This window comes from Gymnodraco acuticeps, unplaced genomic scaffold (assembly GCF_902827175.1).
Source record: "Gymnodraco acuticeps unplaced genomic scaffold, fGymAcu1.1, whole genome shotgun sequence".
Taxonomy (NCBI): Eukaryota; Metazoa; Chordata; class Actinopteri; order Perciformes; family Bathydraconidae; genus Gymnodraco; species Gymnodraco acuticeps.
In genome coordinates this window covers 3,401,132-3,422,871 of record NW_022990125.1, presented here as the reverse complement: position 1 = coordinate 3,422,871, position 21,740 = coordinate 3,401,132, and the positions used below count along the sequence as shown (strand labels likewise).

General features: G+C 40.9%; 2 protein-coding genes across 2 annotated transcripts in view; one reads left to right on the top strand and one right to left on the bottom strand.

The window, feature by feature from the left end:
* cds1 (CDP-diacylglycerol synthase (phosphatidate cytidylyltransferase) 1) overlaps window positions 1-11,758 on the top strand; it is a 50,249-nt gene extending 38,491 nt beyond the window's left edge. The window contains exons 9-13 of the mRNA XM_034216727.1: window positions 835-903; window positions 1,375-1,524; window positions 2,617-2,736; window positions 6,055-6,158; window positions 7,602-11,758. Coding sequence (XP_034072618.1) covers window positions 835-903; window positions 1,375-1,524; window positions 2,617-2,736; window positions 6,055-6,158; window positions 7,602-7,740 — 582 coding nt within the window. The 3' untranslated portion in view covers window positions 7,741-11,758. The remainder of the gene's footprint in view (window positions 1-834; window positions 904-1,374; window positions 1,525-2,616; window positions 2,737-6,054; window positions 6,159-7,601) is intronic.
* An 837-nt stretch (window positions 11,759-12,595) lies between these two features.
* On the bottom strand, window positions 12,596-20,846 carry tmem175 (transmembrane protein 175). The gene is given in 11 exon segments (XM_034216725.1): window positions 12,596-13,297; window positions 13,300-13,793; window positions 14,127-14,262; window positions 14,376-14,454; window positions 16,724-16,888; window positions 18,555-18,638; window positions 18,740-18,775; window positions 19,338-19,389; window positions 19,511-19,608; window positions 19,752-19,793; window positions 20,514-20,846. Coding segments are annotated over 11 exon segments (1,530 nt in total). The 5' UTR covers window positions 20,718-20,846; the 3' UTR covers window positions 12,596-13,157.
* Window positions 20,847-21,740: the final 894 nt, after the last annotated feature.

Sequence of the window (21,740 nt, the reverse complement as noted above, 5' to 3'; positions counted from 1 at the left end):
AGACTTAAAAAAACAAATGTTCACATTATTTTTAGATTTTTTTTCACATTTATCACATTACACAAACACAACTGAACTTTCCCCCAAGGTCAAGGAGATGTATCTGTTTTGACAATCATTAAAATCATTTCATATAATTCCAAAAAAGCTATCAATCATGGTGGTGTTGTTGACTGAACATCTCATTAGGTGTACAAATTGAAACACTGGACCCAGAAGCCCTTTAAGATATTATTGTAATCAAAAGGTGGATGACGAATTGTAGATCTTCTCTGTGCAGACTGTGCTCCGTCTTTTAACCTCTTTACTGCTTTTGCGCTCTTTTTCTCCTCTTTACCGGGACAGTTTTTAGACATCAGGAATCCAAAGTTTCTACAGACGAGATACATTGACTATCACTTTAAATGATGTGGTGCTGATGAGGGAGTTAAAGCATCTCAGCATCTCGGGGTTAAAACCATCAGCCCCAAAATACACTGGCAATGTTTCAGTCTGACAACACTGCCAATAAATACCTCCAGGTTGTGACGCAGACATGGAACTCTTTGGAAATCAACCATTACAGCCACTTTTCTTCTCAAATTGACTGAACACTACTGGGTTAAAAGCCACTTTTAAATGAGTGGATTTCCCATCTCTTGAACTCCATCATATGAAATACACGAGGAGTTAACTAAAGATACTTTTGAGGATGACTGTTTAGTAACCCAGAGATGACGGTATGAAAAAAAGGAGTTGATTCAAAATCACATGTCGTTTTTGGTGAGGCTGATGTCATGGTGATGTGAAAGAGAGCCTCTGTTTCTCTCCTCCCCCCCCCCCCCCCCCCTGCAGCTCTCACCCAAGAAGACCTGGGAGGGCTTCATCGGGGGTTACTTCGCCACAGTGGTGTTTGGCTTCATCGTGAGTACTATATATATATATATATATATATAGAAATGTTATTCATTGGGATAAACCCCTTGAGATGCACCATCTCGTTTTCAAGGGGGTCCCAACAATAGTAACAACTTACACTTGGTCTGCTTTTTACAATTTTTATTTTTTTTAGAACAGACTCAGATGTTATCGGCTTGAAAATTCTAAATAAGTGATGGCCTTTGCCAAGATGTACCAGTTATTGTCAGTCTCAGCAACGAATGTTCTTTTTGTTTTCCAAATAAAATTAAGAGGGAAAATATTGTTTAGTGACCACTTTCACTACCAGCTAGAGATGTCTATAAGCATTCAGCTGGTGGAAATGTCCACATGTTGTATGTGACGGTTTCCCAAAAGCATGATTCTGACCTCAACAAATGTTTTGTTTTATTGTCGTTCTTCAATCATTCCACTGAGCTGGAAGTTGATCTTTCCCTTGTGTCTTGTGACCCCCAGCTGGCCTACCTGCTGTCTCAGTGCCAGTACTTTGTGTGTGTGGGCTTCAACAGTGAGACCAACAGCTTTACAGTAGAGTGTGAGCCCTCTGAGATATTTCTGATGCAGGAGTACACGCTCCCTGCTGCGCTGCAAAACATACTGACATGGGTAAGACTTTGCCCCTTTTCCATTCCTTTTGAACTGTTTTTCCTCAACTAAGACCATTTGAGAAATATAATTGTAATATATTATTGTACATATACATACATTCAAATAGTGTATAGATAATGCGATAGAAAGACTCATAAGCAACATGTGGCTAAATCCCTCTTTCATGTAGATAGAGAACAACAATTATTTTATATTTGAGCTTATTTAAAATATAAATATATTGGAGTCAGGCACTCTGGTACAATATTCTGGCACCAGACTATGTATCTTTTATTCGACATGTTACTTTAATTCTCATGTTTATGTATCTTATTTGATCTTTTATTGCACATTCTTTATTCCTATATTAAATGATACACAGTGGTGGAAAGTAACTGAGTATATTTAGTAGTACGAATTTGAAGTACTTGAGTTTATTCATTTAATGCTATACTTTTACTCCACTATATTTAAATGGGAAATTATGTAATTTAATCCACTCATTTAGGTCTAACAGGTCTGGTGGCCTTTCAGATTTTGCATTAAAAACATGTAATACACTTTGAACATAATGCATCTCTAAAGATATAACTGTTGCAGGTACAAAACAAGTTAAGCATTTATTTCAAAAGTTCTTTACATTAATATTGTGTGGATCAAAACTTTATTTGTCTACGACACTAAAATGCAACAATGAATAATGTCATATATAATACGAAATGACATATTTATTCTTCAGTTAGTATCTTAACTTTTTATACTTTTAAGTACATGTTGCTGATAATACTTTTAAATGTAGGAATTTTGAATGTAAGACTTTGCTTGCAGCTGTGTATTTTTACAATTCACTATTGCTACTTTTATTTAATACAAAAAAGGTACATTTTATTGTGTTTATATTTTTATTTAATTCATTCTATAATGGAACCACTAACGAAAAACTATTTCCCTCCGGGATTAATACATTATTTATTTTTCTGATTCTGATCAATCTGATATGCTTTGCCGTTATTTAGATTATTTTCCACAATATCAATATCCGGACAAAGAGAAGATCAGAGCGAGGATTTTCCATCCAATCACAGGCGTGTCCTCTTCTCTCTGTTATAGAAAACGGTGAACATGTACCCCTTCCAGATCCACAGCATCTTCCTCTCCTCCTTCGGGTCTCTCATCGGGCCTTTCGGCGGCTTCTTTGCCAGCGGCTTCAAGAGAGCCTTCAAAATCAAAGTAAAGAATTAGGATTGTTGTTTGCATTTTTACTCTTGTCTTTATGTCTCATTTTATTGTTTAAGCGTCTTCCCTTGATTCTGTTTTGATGGGATGAGATGTACCAGCACAATTTCAATGTATTGTCAGAAGTCATGAGTAAACATCTGTGCAAAACTATGTCATACATTAGGCACACATAGGGGCTACTTTAAATGTAAAATTAGTCTGCCAATCCTAAGGTCAGTGGTTCAATTCCCAGCCCCTGCTGTCCACATGTCGATCTTTGGGCAAGATGCTGAACCCCCATTGCTTTCGATGACATGGCCAACTGTGTGTGAGGCTGTATGGCATCCTCTACCTCTGTATGAATGTGTATGAATGTTGACTTATCTCTAAATGCACTTTTTAATGGTGTTTAGGAATGGGGAACAAGGGCTATATTAATTCAGTCCATTACCCAAAACTCATTCAAATTTTGCATTATTCCTACGGTGGCCCGGAGGTGGAAAACACGATTACAACGGCCCAAAACTCTTACATTAGGAGAAACCCACTGCACATTCAAGACCGATGTAAACATTTAAATTCCAGTCTGCCAGAACACATGAAAATGATGAAACATGCACAGCATTTACTCCAAAGTGCTGCATAACGAAAGGTTGCAAACGCCAAAACGCTGCCAAATAAAAAAACACTGGAAAGACTCAAAACAGAAACTGCTTTCTAAATGTTGTGGCATTTGTTGTCAGTGTGGCGAAGATGTTTCTTAATTTGCACGTTTTGGCACATTTGTGTTTTTTCGTCTGCATCGTTTTTGAAACTGCAGGGTGTTTTCCTCAACAGAAGTGTTTTGGCCCGATTGTAACCCGTCTGCCCCCCGTCAGCCAGTCATGTCATTATTTTAACACTGATCAAATGCACCCAACTGTCTGGAGCTCCACTTTGAGCTACAACCTTACAGACAGAAACTGGTTGTGAACCACTTCAGCCGTTGTGAAGAGCAGAGATTTTCCTTAAAGTGACAGGTCGCTCGGCAGTGATTTGCGTAATCCCTCAGTCATTACTGCAGGCTGTGGAGGTTAACTGCAGCCTCCTGCTGGCTTTGGAGGTGAACTGCAGCCTCCTGCTGGCTGTGGAGGTGAACTGCAGCCTCCTGCAGGCTGTGGCGGTGAACTGCAGCCTCCTGCTGGCTGTGGAGGTGAACTGCAGCCTCCTGCAGGCTGTGGAGGTGAACTGCAGCCTCCTGCAGGCTGGGAGGTGAACTTCAGCCTCCTGCTGGCTGTGGAGGTGAACTGCAGCCTCCTGCTGGCTGTGGAGGTGAACTGCAGCCTCCTGCTGGCTGTGGAGGTGAACTGCAGCCTCCTGCTGGCTGTGGAGGTGAACTGCAGCCTCCTGCAGGCTGTGGAGGTGAACTGCAGCCTCCTGCAGGCTGTGGAGGTGAACTTCAGCCTCCTGCTGGCTGTGGAGGTGAACTGCAGCCTCCTGCTGGCTGTGGAGGTGAACTGCAGCCTCCTGCAGGCTGTGGAGGTGAACTTCAGCCTCCTGCTGGCTTGTGGAGGGTGAACTGCAAGCCTCCTGGCTGGGGAGGTGAACTGCAGCCTCCTGCTGGCTGTGGAGGTGAACTGCAGCCTCCTGCTGGCTGTGGAGGTGAACTGCAGCCTCCTGCTGGCTGTGGAGGTGAACTGCAGCCTCCTGCTCGCTGCCTCGGTTGCCTCACCACTAAGCTCCAAGCTTTGCAAGCCATTTTTTCACAGCACAACTGAGCCAGGCAGTGTTTGTGTAGTCACATTCTCCCCCTAGTGACACCATACTATATGCAGTGGTGGAAACTAAGTACTTTGACTATTTTGACATATTTTCCACTTTCCTTGAGTATTTCCGTTTATGCTACTCTAAACTTCTACTCCATTGCATTTCGGAGTCAAATATGTTAGCTTTTACTTCACTAGACGTATGTTACTAGCTACTTATTACATGTCAAAATGCACTTATGCTAATATGACAGGATGAAGTCGTGTACTACTAATGAACCCAGTATTTTATATAAAATCAGGTCCACTTTGACAAAGTACAAATTATTTCACATGTACTTGTGAAGGATAAAAAAAAAAGAGTATAACAATATAAAACTGTGAAAAGAGCCATAGTGAGTACTACTTGAATTCAGGACTTTTACTTGTGATGCAATACTTTTTGACTGCAGTATTTCTACTTTTACTTAAAGTGGACCGATCATGCTATATTTGAAAAATATATTGTAGGGCCATACCTATACAAAACATGTCTGTGAAGTTTAAAAAAAAAAAATACCAAACCGATCCTGCATTTTAGCCATGCCTCATTTAGCTCTATTTGCTCTATTCCAGCCCTGTTTTTGCAAGGGCTGATTCTGTGACGTAGCTTTAATGCAAATGAGCTGCAGGAGAGGGGAGCGTGCTCTGATCAGCTGCTAGGCTCTCAGAAGAGGGGGAGGAAAAGAGAGGCTCCGTCCTCCGTGTTTTATTCGTATATGATTATATAGTTGTTATTCATTTGTTTTAAAGCTCAATAAATAACAAAGAAGACCTTTTGACCGGCACTTTTCAAATTTTGTCCGGAAAATTTAAACTATAGCGGACATGTTGACCGGCGGAAAAAAATGTGTGCAACGGAAACTCTGCCGCACGGTCCCTTCGTTCCTTGGAAGAGGCGGAGAGAGTGGGTTGTTTGTCATCTGCTGGTGGACTACCGGAGAGAATTACAGCAGCAGGAGCAAACGATTGCCTCGGGGAGGGAGAAAAAGAGCCACAGCGGAGAATAAACAGAAGGGCAACCATGCGCGGGGAAGTCTTCTTCGCTGCTTTTGTGGCAGACTACAGCGCCACTTACAGGCCTGGCATATGTACTACAGCGTCTCCAGCGCTTTCGAGTGGTCTCGTGTGAACGGATACGTCTCGTGTGAACGAACCACTATTCCGGGCCTACGTCAGGTCTGATGGAATCTGTATCCGCTCGTTGTAGCCCCGTTTTTAAAAGATTTGGGTACGGAGGAAAAGAGAGAGGGTTTTATTTTCTGACGCTGCGTGAGTTCCCCGACGCACCGGGGACACATATTTATGTATAAAATACATCACAAAGTGCATTTTGCATGATAGGTCCCCCTTTAAGTGAAGAGTCGGAGTGCATCTTCCACCGCTGACTGACTGTGTGTTTGACAGGGGATCTTTGTAAATCGCCAGCATTGTAACACAAGAGTAGCACTAAAACAATACAAATGGGGAAGACGATGAAGAGACTAAATTATGCTCTTGATGGAGTTCTGCTGTAGTGACACCCTGCTCTCTGCTCTCCTGCAGGGACTTTGCCAACACCATCCCCGGACACGGCGGCATCATGGATCGATTCGACTGTCAGTACCTGATGGCCACCTTCACACACGTCTACATAGCCAGCTTCATCAGGTGAGGAGAGCAACCAGAGGCGATGGTGAAATAAAACAAAACTGTTACCAGGTCCTTTACAGTCATTAAAAGTGGTATATTTGCTTTCCATCCCCAAGGCCAAACTCCGGAGCTTCGGGGATAGAGCCTTTTCTGTGGCAGCCCCGAAGCTCTGGAACTCCCTCCCCCAATACCTCCGTGAGTCTGAGTCCCTCACCCTGTTCCAGTCCCGCCTCAAAACCCACCTCTTCAACTCTGTATCCATAAGCACCCCCCCTTCTCAACCAACTTCCTCCTGACTGCTTTTCTGTTTTGTTTTGTTTCTTTTTGGCTTTGTTTTTGTTTTGTTTGTCTACCCTCCCTCCCAAATGTAAAGCGTCTTTGGGTTCAAGAAAAGCACTATAGAAATAACATTTATTATTATATGTTTGTATTTCTTTTTTTGTAAAGCTTCAGGTGGCTGTTTGAAAAAAGGTACCACGTTCTGAGTTAAATGCAAATATATATCTTGATCAAATAATAGTGTATATATACATTATTAAGGGTGTTAACTGATTACAAATGTTATCCCCTTAATCCCAATAATAATCTTTGATTAATTGCAAGTTTAAAATACTAGTATTAACTTGTATTTGGGGGGAGACGAAACAAATACACATGCAAGCGATGCATGGCAAACTGTTAGGAGAAATCAGAGGGACGGTATTATAACAGCTTAGTTTTGATGATTTTTCCGCTGTCATGGGGAGCCACTTATGATATATGGTAGTATCCTTGGTGCTGCTTTCAAATTACTAGCACCATCTGTTCCTACAGTGTTGACATGTCCGCCATCGGCCACTTCTGTTTAACTTTAAGAAACTGGTTAGCACCTGACTCAGCAAAACGCCTTTCATCCGTTAATACCACACCTACAGCAAACGAGTGCAGAACATTTGTTATTGCTTCACCAAAGTAATGATGGCTCTTACTGATGTCCAGCAGTCTCCAGCCAGTAGAATACATGTAGCTTGGGCCAGTTCCTCCGCTTTCTGTGCCTTCTTACTGCCATGTGATTCATGGTATACATCTGGGCTGCAATTAGGGGAGGAGGTTCGGGTCAAATGTTGGTAATGTGATTCATTAGAGTTTATTCAACTGAGGAAAGAAGCAGAAGGTGAAAGTCCCCCGACAGTCTGAGCCTTTAACAGTATAACTAGGGGCTGCTTCAAGGCAAGCCTGAGCCAGCCCTAACTATAAGCTTTATCACTAAGGAAAGTCTTAGCCCTGCCCTTAAATGTTAAGAGTGTGTCCGCCTCCCGAACACAAACTGGTCCCACTGAAGAAGGGCTTGATAGCTGAAGGCTCTGGCATAAATGTTACTTTTGGAGACTCTAAGACCAACTTATAATGCATTCTGGTAAATGTAATGCCCTGGTCCCTTTCCACATTCCACTGGGGTCACATGGCATTGTTGTCTTGCAGGGGGCCGAACCCGAGCAAGGTGCTGCAGCAGCTGCTGATGCTTCAGCCCATACAGCAGCTCGGCGTCTTCCACACTCTGCACTCCCACCTGAGAGAGAGGGGCATGCTCCCCCCAGCCGCCACTCCCCAGGCTGAATGAGAGGCCGCCTGCTTCGCTGGGGTGACGACTGGAGAGTGTGTGATGGTTTGGAAAGTTTGTGTAAGCTTGTACACACACACACACACACACACACACACGCTCTTAGGTATGGCGTCATCGTCATCCTGCCGACTCTGCATTCGACTTCCAACCAGCGCAAAAATCACAACTTTGAACCTTTGGTGACTCTCCAGACTACTTGGGAATACCTTGTAGTAAAAAAAGAAACACACAATACCAACAATAATAATAAAAAAAAATAGGCTGCTTCATTGCTTTTTTTTACGTGGACCTGCGCATAAACTTCAACATGCTTCACGGAGAACAGGCAGTCCCCACCCTGAAAAGGTACAGACGGAGCTGTTTTCTAGAACAAACGGACCCTTGAGCACGTGGCTTTCTTGGCGCCGGTGGATGGCTGATGTGCGGTTTACCTGTGGACGGCAAATATTGCACTGACTTTAGCTGAAGAAACACATTTAAGAAGCTTTTACCAGCAGAAACGGGGCCCAAAGTGTCGCGGACCTGAGCTACAGCACACGGACTGTGGAGACTCGTCTTTCTGGTCTTGTCTGAATACTGTAGACACTGTTTTATATACTCTGCTCTATGTAATGGTCCTAACCTCACAGCGTAACAAAACATGTAGCATGTACGCAAGTCCTGTTTTGGGCTACTGCTGAACTAAGCCATGTTTATTCTCTTCTTCCACAGCGTGAACTCTTAGCTTTTAGGTTTTGTCTGAATCTAAATAACTCGCACAACTTAAAGTCAATAAAGATTGACGGTAGGCATGTTAACGCAGAAACTAGAGCATCAGCACTCAAGTTAATGGATTTGTATATAAATATACTGAAAATATTTAGCTAAATAAATATCTAATACATATTCTAACTACTTGTGTGACCTGCTGAGGAAAAGAAAAAAAAAGACTTAAGCTATGAGAAAAATATATGCAAAACTAGATATGTGACTTGTAGCCTTTAGCATGAACAAATTAGATTTATGAGGTAGGGATGTAGATTTGATCTATGGTTGCTGATTATTTAAAGGGTGTGCTAGGTGAAGCTTTACGAGAGCGCATAAAGGATTTATAGGAATAGTTGGACATTTGGGAAATGCGCTTAACGTTCCGTTTAATTGGTTTATACCCACTCTGTAGCTGGAAGGTTAAAAGCAGAAAGATTTAAGATGTTTTCTAAAATCTGCCTACCAACACGTTAAAAGTCACCAATTAAGAAAAGCTAGCATTGCCATTTTAAAGGGGCCCTCATATGCCTTTTGAGTTTCCTTTCCTCTTGTGTATTATATAGGTTTACTTGCATGTAAATGTTCTAAAAGGCTAAACTCCATAAGTTTAGCCCCCCCCCCCTGCCTGAAACACCTCCACTTGACTCCTTTGTTTACTTCTGCACTGTTACACTCGCGCTTCTATTGGTTAGTGCTCAAACATATTGAACGTGATAGGCTAAGGGTCTTTAAGTTGACCATTCACATCTGGTTTCAGACGGAGGGTGAAAAGAGGTGCTGCAGTATGAGAAAATAAGACCTTTCTCAACATAAGAGCATGTGAATGTGTCACAGTAGAGGCACAAAATACAATTATGAAACCTTGATATGAGTACAATAGGGTAGAATGTTGTGGTGCTTAAAATGGATGAATCCATTACTTCAGAAATGTAAAATCAATCTCTTCTCCTCCATTCTTTTTAATGTCAATGCAAGAATTAGGTAGAACTTTTTGTAATTTAAAAAAAAAAAAGTATGATTTAGAGGCAAACAGGTATTACGTTATGCTTCCAGTCTTTAATGCTAAGCTAGGCTAATGGCCGCCACACTGGCCTAGATACAGGAGTGCCATATTGATCTCATCCATCTCTGGGACAGAAAGCGCATTTCCCAAAATGGTGACACGTATTCCTTCATAAAGACTGCTTCCGTTATAAAATGTAACCAATGATTTTAGTTGCACTGTAGCGCGGGGGGGGGGGGTGGTGGTGGTGGTGGTGGTGGTGGTGAGGAGAATGCATCGGACCACTCTGAAGGTTCCCGCATCCTCGGACTCAGTGTGTTTTAAATGTTTAAAAATAACTATTTTAAAATCTTCTTAGGCATTAAATCTCTGTTAAATTATTACGTTCTGAATGTAGATTGCAATATAGGATGTTATCAATGATGACAGTGCTGTATTTCCACATATCTTTAAGTATATACAAATCGGACGGGCAGTGGTTTTATGAGCAATATCTTAACAGTTTGATTTCTTAGAACGTGATCATTGAATTCCTCTGGAAATCTGAGGCATTCATGAATGAAGATGATGCATATAGGCGAGTTGATTGGCAGCACCATGCGGGCCGATGAGATCCTCTGAATCCTTTATTCAGAGAGAAATGTTTACCAAAGCACTGTCTGATTATCACTGATTTCTTTCCTTTGCTAACATTTGCATCTGTGGCTTGTGCAATTGCTTTCACTCTATCCTTCCTCCAGTGTTAACGAGGAGGATGTTCTAATTTATTTGGTCAGTTTTTTCTGTTCATGTTTCCCTCAGAAGTGCATTTTAGGGTGTATTCCCCATAAGAAGTGAATGGGGGTGCTGCTGGGTGGACTGTTGGGACCAGCTGTATTGTACTGTATACATATCTGACTTAAGCCTCTCTGTGGCAAAACACACACTACTGCTTCACACACTTTTCTGTGGTTGACCTTCACTGTCCAGCAAGATGAAGTAAAGCATGTATCAACACGGACGGTGATCACACTAAAGCATTACGACCAAAACTCAACTCAAGACAGCAGGTGGCCAAATGATTTGGATTATTTGGAGTGTGCCACCGGAATAACTAAACACTAAGTGAATCTGTCAAAAGATCAAAGCATTTAATGACTCTAAAGTGATTTAAAACGTTTACATTTTAAGGATGCAATAGGACTTTGAAACATGGAAAGTATAACAAAGTTATACAAATATAATCTGCCTCAATTAATGGTTATTTTAATTTTTAAATGAATACATGTACAATGTTCAACCATTTAACCTGGTAGTATTGATTAAATGAACAATTCCATTTATTTATTTTTAATCAGTCGTTTCATTGTTTTGTTTTTTTCTGTAAATGTCAGGAAAAAAATCCCTTTTGAGAAGTTTTGAATGGATAAATGAGTACATAAAAACAATTGATTATTACATTTTAGTTGATGGTATAGTTAATCAATCAGCTGTCAATTTGTTGGATAATTGTATCAGTATAAACGGAATATAAAATGTAGGTAGTTTCCAAACGCATTTATTTAAACCAACATTATTTATTCTTAAAGGACAAACTATTCATTTGCAAAAAGAAACGGTTAAATCGTTTTAATCAAATACATTATAACAGAGGATTAAGGCTGATGTGATCATTTTGGAGATGACAAAGTGATTTTTTTTATTTAGAGTTTCTCAATTTTGATTTAATTCTCAACAAAAATGACTTTGGGTCGCATTTTTATATATAAAAAGAGAAATATCTGGCATTAATCGTCTTCCATACATCATTAATCATTTATTCCAACGTAATTATTTCAGTGTCACTTTTTATTATAAATGAGAAGTGTATTATTACATTGGCACATTCCACAGATTCACAGTTGCCGTTTGAATTGGAATGAAGTTGTTGTGTGGACTCATTTTATATCTGTATTCAAGTTATGAAGGTAAAGCACAACCATGAAGATAGGAAATATAAGTTTTGTAACCCAAATGTCAGGTAATGATGCACTGCAGATGTTTGGTTCCTTGTTTTTTTTTATTTATCATTTTGTGAATATTTTTGTTTGATTTGCTTTGAGCAGGAATGTTTTTCTAATGAAATCTTTAACTTTTGGAGGGGAGAAGATCAGAAATGACACGAAGTATGCTTTTAATATCGGGGCAATACAAAGTAATGTATAAAAACACATATTGATATCTTGTTGGGGATATTGTGAAGCTGTTTACTGTTTGGAGGTAAATAAAGTTTTTTTTTCTGTAAAATGTCGTACATTTTGTTTCTTATGTTTAAAAAATAACAAGACTAAGAAGTTCCACATTGAAGGAGTTATTTCAGATTTATTCAGAAAACAAATGTTGACAGTTTTTGATTTGACACCTCGTCACAGACATGAGTCTCTCTGAGGTCAGTTTTAAACACATTATTATAATCACATCACTACAGCACAAACAGCGACACCTTCTGGAAAAAAATGATAATTTCCAGTTTTAAACTATACAATAACAGAGTTGACATTACTTAATAAAGACAGGATTGAAAGAAAAACCTGAAATCATGACTTCAAGTGAAATAAAACAAAAGCCATGCACAACCTGGCCTTTTTTCTTCCTCTTTAAATGGAGTTGTGGGTGGGATTTAAGTGCACAGTTGTCCTACTAAAAATAAAACGGCTGACGACATGGACATAACTGTAAAGGTGAGATGGCATAACTGGGCATTCCAAACACAAATCTGATTTATAAGCAGTGCAATTTGACATGTTATGGCCATACCCTTTCAATGTTTAAAGTGCTAATACTACAGACGTATTCAGTGTACCTGTTAGCTGGTTTGCTAATAGGTGAACTCCAACATTTACATTCTTGTCAAAATCTGAGAGCAGACAAACATTGAGAAAAAAATCAACCTTTCCTTGTTTTATACAGACTATTTAAATACTTTAGCTGAAGTATTTTTTTCTGCAACATGCTTAGCAAATCTTTGCTAGATAAATAAGCGGTTAAATTAATAGCTGATAAGGCTACATTTTAAGCAAAACAGTCGGACGGACTTTTCACCTTTACTTGGCACAGAAAACCGAGTTAAACCTAGTAAGTAATAGTTATAAATGCTTGCTTTCTCTTTGATTGAAGTCTATAAACGGCTATGTTAGGACTCAAACTAGCTCATATGACTTCAATTCATCCCTGTATACAAAACAGCTATTACCCAGTTTGACCCTTTTGCTACGTCAGGATGAAAATCAAAGTGAAAACCATCTTATGGGTCATAAAACAGCTAGCTTTCGAGAGTTTTAATATGATTTGCGAACAAAACTAGCATTAGTTTCTTCTTAAATTATTGTTTGATCAAAATAAATGAAATGATAGGCTTTGGCCATCAGTATCATCCTGTCACCACCATACTTTGGCTTTTAATATGTGTGGTCACCTCTAATCCCATTTACACAGATTCCTTTTCAACATTAGAAGCAGTTTTAAAAGTTGAAAAAAGAATATCCTCTTCATGTGATTCTCAATGCAATCGCTAACAGTTACTCTTTCAGAGACCCTAGCATTTAGGGAACAATGCCTCACTGCTCTGTGAGTAAGTTTCACTTCTGTAGCTACTTCCCTTTAAGCTAACTAGGTTACTAAAGCATTGAATGGCACTCTTGTCTCGTCATCTTCCTTTTCTACAACACTTCCCCTGGTCGGGCCTGTCAGGACAGAACATTAGCCGTAGCATTGCTAGCCCACCGCGCACCAACAGCCTTAGAACAAGAAAAGCAAAGGGCACCGTAATCTCCATCAGGTGGAAATCGAGGCACTAAATTTACTCAGAATACAAGTAAGGAAAAACGTCCCAAGAGCTACGCAGGGGTACAGAGATAGCTTAGCTAGCATAAACACATGCTCGCGTCCGCCATATCGTACGTAAGGGTGCAGAGTTTCTTGTTCGTTGTAAAGAGCGACCACCCAAATAGCGAGCTGAAATATACCAGCAAAGAAAATGATCACGCAGCTGATCTGAATGGCTTCTAGTTCATTGCGAGAGTTGCGTGGGAATTCCTGCGTTAGCTGGTAGGCTAAAGGCAATCCTCCGACAAAGGCCAGCGAGAAAGTGTTGAGCATGCTCATGAAGCGCGTTGCCTTGGTTACATGGAGGAAGAGCGAGTGGTGCACAAACCACAGGAGGCCGACGGTGGCGAAAGAACCAAAGTAGGCGAGGTACTCTGGGCCGTAGTCCTGCAGAGCTGCTATCAGGCTCCCGCCAAACTGTTTCTGCACCACAGTCGGGTCTGGAACATTGTCCTCGCTAAAGAAATGCAACCAGAGACAATACATGTTAAGTGTCCAGTGCGATTTTCTCACTGTTTTATTGGTAGGCTATTTGTAATACTATGAATAAATGTGGGCACTTTCCAAACATTAGCTAGCCAGAAGTTAGCATTGTATGTAACCATTACCAGTGCATAAATACAGTGGGTGCAACATGTGCATAGGATGTATGCATATATGATTTTCTTTATAGAGCCACATCATGGGATCCCCTAATGCATGGTAGCATAATAGCTTTGTGATTTAGCTGTCTATAACAATATAACTTTGTCCTATGTTTACACATTCAAGAAAATGTAATGAAACCCACCATATGTCTAGGATGAGAAGCGTTGCTACGATGGCGTAAACTCCATCGCTGAACGCCTCCACTCGATCCTTGCTGAGGGGCTCCTCAGGTAGGAAGGTGTAAAACAAAATGGAGTCTGGAGTCTCCTCCACCTGACCTGAAATGCACAAGGACCCGTAATGAATTGCAACTACATCTACTCCCAAAGTATATCTGGCTAGAGGTTAGCTCATATTTCCTGTGTTACTCACTATAGCATGTAGTACTTACCAATTGCTTTGCTGCGACACCACTTCAAAGACCTAGAGATGTACGGCAGGAAGATGACAATTGCCAAGAGCACGTAGGACTGAAAAACAAAATCGAAATGTTACAAGAAAGAAAAGATTTACAGCAGCAACAGTTGAGTTTAAAGTTGCTGTTTCCGAATGAAATGTGTGCTGAAACAATTAGCCGTAACATATAAATGAATTGTCATTAAAACGCAAAATTCTGTCTGCCTCTTGGCCACGGTCTCCCTTTCACAATGAAAGCCTCGGACAAACACAGTAAGTATCAAAACCTTCCTACTAACTTTGGTATTATTACGATTGTTTCTTGCTTTGGACAGTAGCCTGCCTGCTAGCATTTAGTCAAGTTGCTAACGATATATCCTTTAACTGCCAGCGCCACCATTTGGTAGAGCACATTTTGTGTCTTGATATCTTGTTGAAAAAAAAGAAAAAAAGAAGTTGAACTCCATCTGATTCAGCCAGCTCTACCTTCTGGTTGACATGTTATGCACAAAACAACCTCTAGATGTCACTGTGGTTCGAACAGAAAACCCTTCAGCTAGCTTCCACTGAGGAAGCTGGCAATGCTAAAAATCACTGCTGAAGAAATCACTCTTTTTGGTCAACTTTTGTAAGGGAACCATATCCTTTTTGACATATTCTAGTGTCAGAGCACTTACTGAACATATTTAGATAACTTGATGCACAAAAAAAGGTTTAACAAGGGTGTAATTCATTTTTTGAAAATATGCTCAAAAGTCGAATTGGCCTTTTATTGTAAGCTAGCAATAGGACTTTTTCAGAGTTTCAGAGATGTTTTCCTATAAAATATGGTAAATAAATAGCTAGATTCATGGTAATATTACTAAATCTAGTACTGCCTTATTAGTTTCAGAGTGATAATAATTTATATAGCACCTTTCATGCATGGCATACAGCCCAAAGTTGCACACAGGATATAGATATTTGCTGTTAGGCCAGTGGTTTCTTGTTAGGCCAATTCAGCATATACAGGAAGATGAGCAAGTATTTTTTTTATTATGAAAAACACTTTACATTACTTTTTTCCTTACAATTATAATTTATTATCTTTTATGAATATATCTGGTTGTATATATTGCTAATTTTCCATAAAAGAAACAAATGTATTTGAGTTTGTGTTTTATTTGAGTTTGATGTGTACAAATACTGTACTGTATATGATGATCACTCATAGGCTCATAAAAACAAAACTGTGAGGCCAGTCAACAAAATGAAAATGGTTTGTGGTTATTTGTGGCCCATTTCATAAAAAAATGCAAACAACTCATTTTTCCATAGCTTTTTTCTTGGTCTGGCAGTTAAAGGGTTAACATGTTCGATCTTGTTGTTCATATGAAAATCAGCTGACAACAAATATTTTATCATAATCTTCATTTTGTGTTATTTTGTTTAGGGAAGACAGAGAGAGATGGGGATGTCTTCGAGACAGTGGCACCAACAGTTATACCAAGTGAAAACGCTAGGGTGGCAAACCCCTAAAGCAGGGGTCTCCAACACGTTGATCACAAGCTACCGGTAGCTCGCAAGCCCTCGACAGTAGGTCGACAAGCAAATCCAAAATGTAAAAAGTACACAAAAAACAAAAGGGAATGTAATTAAAAGAATCTACTCTATGCATAAACGAAACCTCAATCATAGCTCTATCTACTTACCACACCTCTATATCTATCTAACACCCCTCCTCCCCCCACAATGAATATCGACCAATCACGTTCTTGCTTGATTTGCGGGGGACCAGCATTACAGTCGGGAAGAAAAGCAATGTGGAGCGGCACCTCACCGCTTCATAGGGAGTTTGACCCTGATTTCCCGTCTGGCAGAATCTACACAACACATCAGCCTGATTACTCCCTCTTTTATTAGTTTTATGAAGGAGATGTCCGGTCACCAAGGTGCATGATGTGAGTCTGTTTGTGCTCTGCTCAGCTCCGCTCTATGTGTGTGTGTTCTGAGTGTTTGTTTCCCTGTGAGCAGCAGATACTCCGAGAGTCACGGACATTAATAATTAATAGCACTACACCTCTGGCCGAAATGTCCATCAAATTAAGTCTGAGTTCGAAATATATCTCAAATAATGTATACACTGTCATTTCCCCACGTAAACATAAACAGTCTGCAATTAAATGGTTGTCTCCTGTGTGCTCCACTTCTTCCTTGGCGCACCGGTAACTTTCTCAAAAAAAAGGTTAGTTTCTCGTGCACATACTTTCTCGTGCTCACGAGATTTTTTTTTTTTTCATGTCCCTTTAGGGGCTCCGTAGAAAGTAATCTAAACATTTGAAAAAAAGAAATAGTGCCACCTACGATCTGGAAGAGGATGAAGGAGAAGATGCTGGCGAGGAAGCACATGAGGGGAACCCGCATGATGACTTTGAGGATGTGATGTTTATAGACCGTTAGGTTCTCTGAGATCTGAATCTGCTCGTTCAACAGGAAGGGGCGGCTGAAGGCGTACACCACAATCACCGACTAGGGAAACAAAGCATGAAGAAATATGGGATTTCACTGATTTCAGTAGATCCACCACAAAAATACAGCAAACATAACGCAACAATCAACTGAATCTGTATATACTGTATATAGGTGTTTTAACTTAAAGGTCCCATGTCATGGCCATTTCCACTGATCATAATTCCATTGTTGAGGTCGACTAGAATAGATTTATATTGTGCAATTTTCCAAACTCACATTGGTTTCGCATACAGCATCTCTGTAAAGTATGTGTATTCAGCAGTATTCACTCTCTCCACTAAACGGCTCGTTGCAGCTCTTGCCCCCCCCCCCTCCCTGTGAGCCCAGTGTGCTCCGATTGGTCGGGACCAGTCGGGACGTTGTGAATCGCGCTGAGCTCCGTGGAGGTGTGATTTCCTTGTTTAGCGATACACAGCCAAACACAGCCAAACTCACCCTGAGCACACACAAAGTCACAGCCGAAGTAAAAACAATAAGTGTGGCTTGATACTGAGTAAGAAAAGGGTTGATAAACGCTGTGAGAATGGGTCTGCAGAGAGAATGGGTCTGCAGTGAGAACGGGTCTGCAGAGAGAACGGGTCTGTAGAGAGAATGGGTCTGCAGAGAGAACGGGTCTGCGGAGAGAACGGGTCTGCAGAGAGAACGGGTCTGCAGAAAGAATGGGTCTGCAGAGAGAACGGGTCTGCAGAGAGAACGGGTCTGCAGAAAGAATGGGTCTGCAGAGAGAATGGGTCTGCAGAAAGAACGGGTCTGCAGAGAGAACGGGTCTGCAGAGAGAACGGGTCTGCAGTGAGAACGGGTCTGCAGAGAGAATGGGTCTGCAGAAAGAACGGGTCTGCAGAGAGAACGGGTCTGCAGAAAGAATGGGTCTGCAGAGAGAACGGGTCTGCAGAGAGAACGGGTCTGCAGAAAGAATGGGTCTGCAGAGAGAATGGGTCTGCAGAAAGAACGGGTCTGCAGAGAGAACGGGTCTGCAGAGAGAACGGGTCTGCAGAGAGAACGGGTCTGCGGAGAGAACGGGTCTGCGGAGAGAACGGGTCTGCGGAGAGAACGGGTCTGCAGAGAGAACGGGTCTGCGGAGAGAACGGGTCTGCAGAGAGAACGGGTCTGCGGAGAGAACGGGTCTGCGGAGAGAACGGGTCTGCGGAGAGAACGGGTCTGCGGAGAGAACGGGTCTGCAGAGAGAATTTCGCCGCGATCCCAACTGTCTGTTATCAGCCTGCAGCCAGGGAGGAGAAATCAGCTGAGCTGCCTGCACTGAGTGTGTGAGGAAGTCCGTGGATTGGTCAATTTGGACCAATCAGCGGGGGCTTAACGTAACGGCTCCGCGGACGTAACATAACGGCTCCACGGATTGGTCCATTTCGTTCCGGGTACGGATGACATCATGCGACCCCGGAAGAATCAAATGGACAGTGACGTATCTCCAACGAGGCGTTTTGGGGAGGTATTTTCTGTGTTAGAGTTTTACTCGCTACAGGGTGTACTTTGAGGGTTTTGACTCTGCACACCGTTTACATGCAGAAAAACCTTCATAACACACAAGGGGACGGGTAATAACCGGAAAAGCATGACATGGGACCTTTAAGACATCCATTTTGGAAATTGGTGAACTTAAAAAAGAAAAGAGAAAATAATTATTTCACTATAATAAATGGCTCACCTGTATGACACCCATCACCATCACACAACCACAAAAGAGTAAAATCCCGAGGATGTTCTCAGGGAAGGTGGCCATCAGAGAGAACTGCAAAATATGACATGCCGTAATGTTACTGAGCAATACAGAGCAAAAATAGCAAATAGTGTGATGGATTTAACGACCATTAAGCAGTGTCTCATACTCACTGTGTACGGTAGAAAGGTTATCAGCATCATGCAGGCCTGAAATAAAACCCAAAGGAAATATGAACAAAAAGTCAAATACTTTTAGGTATAACACTAAAAGATTACTTTTTTGTTGAGAATTCATTATTATGCACTTTCTTTGTATAGCAAATTAGTTAATATGCCCAAACCAACTTTAATATCTCTGTTGAATCAGACCTTAAATCTTTTTTAAATAAGATTTGTACTAATTGGACAAGCGTCCGTAAGTACATTCGACCAGGAAGACACAACCTTGAAGAAAACAGAATCATAAAGTACATCAGGTTTCATAGAGCCAAAACATTTCAAGTGCTACTCAACTGGCTTTAGATAAGCCAGTCCTTTATTAGTATAAAAGTGCTTCGTTAATAGTTCTATCGCTCAAAGATTGTATCCTTTGCAGACCATTTACATGTACACAAACCTATATAGCACACTACAGGAAATGGAATACCCTAAAAAGCATAATAGGGCCTCTTTAATTAAATATCCAAAAGTATTATGAAGATATACTTCAATTAATCTATCACAAGAGGTTAATTAAAGGTTAGTTAGCATACAGTGACTTTGTACTTACAAGGTTCAGCAGTGCAAGGCAATCATCAATGCGTACAATTACTTGAAACAATCTGTGAAATTCAGCACAAAAATAGGCAAGTCATAAATATAAACCTCAAAACTGCTCCTATACTTAGTACTTCGTCAAATATGACTTCTATAAATGATCATATACTAATAATACTAATGTACCTGATATGAGCAGCCCATGCAACAGTCACAATGAGGAATGTCATTAAGTAAACAGCAATCTTTGTTGACAGCAGAAGCTGAACACTCTGCCTCAGCCCCTGTAAGCAGACACATAGATTCATACTTGATCTTTTCAGCAGTCTCACTGCAGAGACTTGCAGACCCAACTACCACTGAAAACACCTTGTTCTAAGGGGGGTCGCTTTTATGGAATAAAATAATGTGCGATTACACGTCTTACCTCGTCATTATTTTGCAACTTTGTATGTGCAACAGGTAAGATCTGTGAATATAAGATGATACATTATGAGAAACATCATATGTTCAGAGAAAGGCACATGTTGTTGAGAAAATGGATTTCCAACTGACCAGTAAGCATGTTCAGTGTATGTTAAGCGCCCTATTATGAATATTATCACGGCTAATTTCAACCATAAATGAAAGTATCAAGCATGAACACACTTTAAACTCACTGTAGCTGTGTTTTCAAATTCCCTTAAAGTGGCTGACATAATTAGAAACATTAGTTATATTTGTCTAGTTGATGATATTGTATGATCTTGTACCATGTACTTACTGAGATTGAATTAAAGTTGAACTTACTCTGTAGGCTATAGCACTGCTATAATCCCATTATAACTAAAGTAAGCAAGTATCATTCCTACTATGACTCTTAAAATGTCTGACTAACATTAAATACTCATTGTATGCCCTACCCAACCTCTCTCCCATCTTCCCCAATTCAAAAGGAAACTCTGGTTTAAAGGGCATTAAGATGATATGCTTGAGTACAAGTAGACATACCACACACCATAGATACACTTCCTTCCTACTCTACTTAGTTACTTGCTTCCGACCTCTGACAGTAGGCTATGTAAATATTATTATTACTGGACTATTATCCACTGCTCCCCCCCCCCCCCCCCGGCAGCCCTCGGGTTGGTGGTGGCTGCAGTCGCTCAGCAGCAGCATGTGTTATTGAGATAGAGCTTGGTGTCTTTACCATGACGGTGGCGATGATGGAGATGAGCGCGTCGCTGTAGGCCAGCAGTCTGTGGGAGGACTGGGTGCCGCTGTGGCCCTCTCTGTCGGACGGAGTGACGCTGCCCGGGAAGCTGGAGGAGGCTGTGCGGCTCCTCGTGCCTTTCTTCTCCATCTCCTCCTCGACATGGTGCTCTATTATCTCGCTGTTGTCGTTTTCCCCCATGGTGGAGGAGCTAGAGGGGCGCAGAGGACGAGGCGGGGACCATGGACCAGGCGGACGGACTGTTTGCAAACAACGGAGGAACAGCTGACTGAGGGCGGGAAACCGGAAGCAGGTGCCCGTATGTTTTTTCTGTTGGCAACAAAGATCGTTGATGGCGGAGTAGAGTACCCACGTGGTGATCAAAAACGAAATATTTTTTTCTCTGTGTGTGTGTTTTTTGGTTAATTATGACTCGAGTTTATCTTCGTTTTAGACGATTTTATGGTAGGCTACTCTAGAATCCAGAAATGAAATAAAACTGTTGAGAGACCACGTCTACAGCATGATTTTGTAAGTAGTTGGTTAACAAGATACTTTAAATTGATAAACAAAAATCGTAGGCAAACAATAGCTGATGGTTAATTATTGCATTTGAGCCTGTTTACCTTTATGCTACTACTACAATAGCCTGCTCAAACGTGACTGAAAGTAGAGTAACAAAAAGAGAAACTTAGTGCTAAGTGATACCTTGAACCTGCCACTGGGTGACAGTAGTGTTTTAAATTCTTGCCATGGTCATATTAATGTATGTTTAGTTAAAACACTGTATGGTCACCAGCAAGTTGCAACTAAACATTCTTCAACACATTTACTTTACAACGGTAGGCCTACATCTGTATTTCATCAGGCGGGCAAATGCCACACCATGTCTGAATCTACCCACTTGATGAGAATTTGTTTATCATGTTGTACATTGTTCATCTTTGTATTCCGCTATCCTCTTTTAGTAATTGTGCTGTAATAATACAAATTGGTTATAATCAGCTTGAGTAAAAAACAAACAAACACAGAGTATTCAGTGAATTAACTCAAATAAATCCTGAGTGTGAGAGGGACAGTAAATTACATCTAGTTTGTGTGAATATAAGGAGCTAAACAGAAATAAGAATGAACCCTCCACTTCATTCCTGCTTTAAGTGATTAAATAGCTTACATGTGCAGTACGCCTACTTAGTATATAGCCTGCTTTGTTTCTTTGGGTGG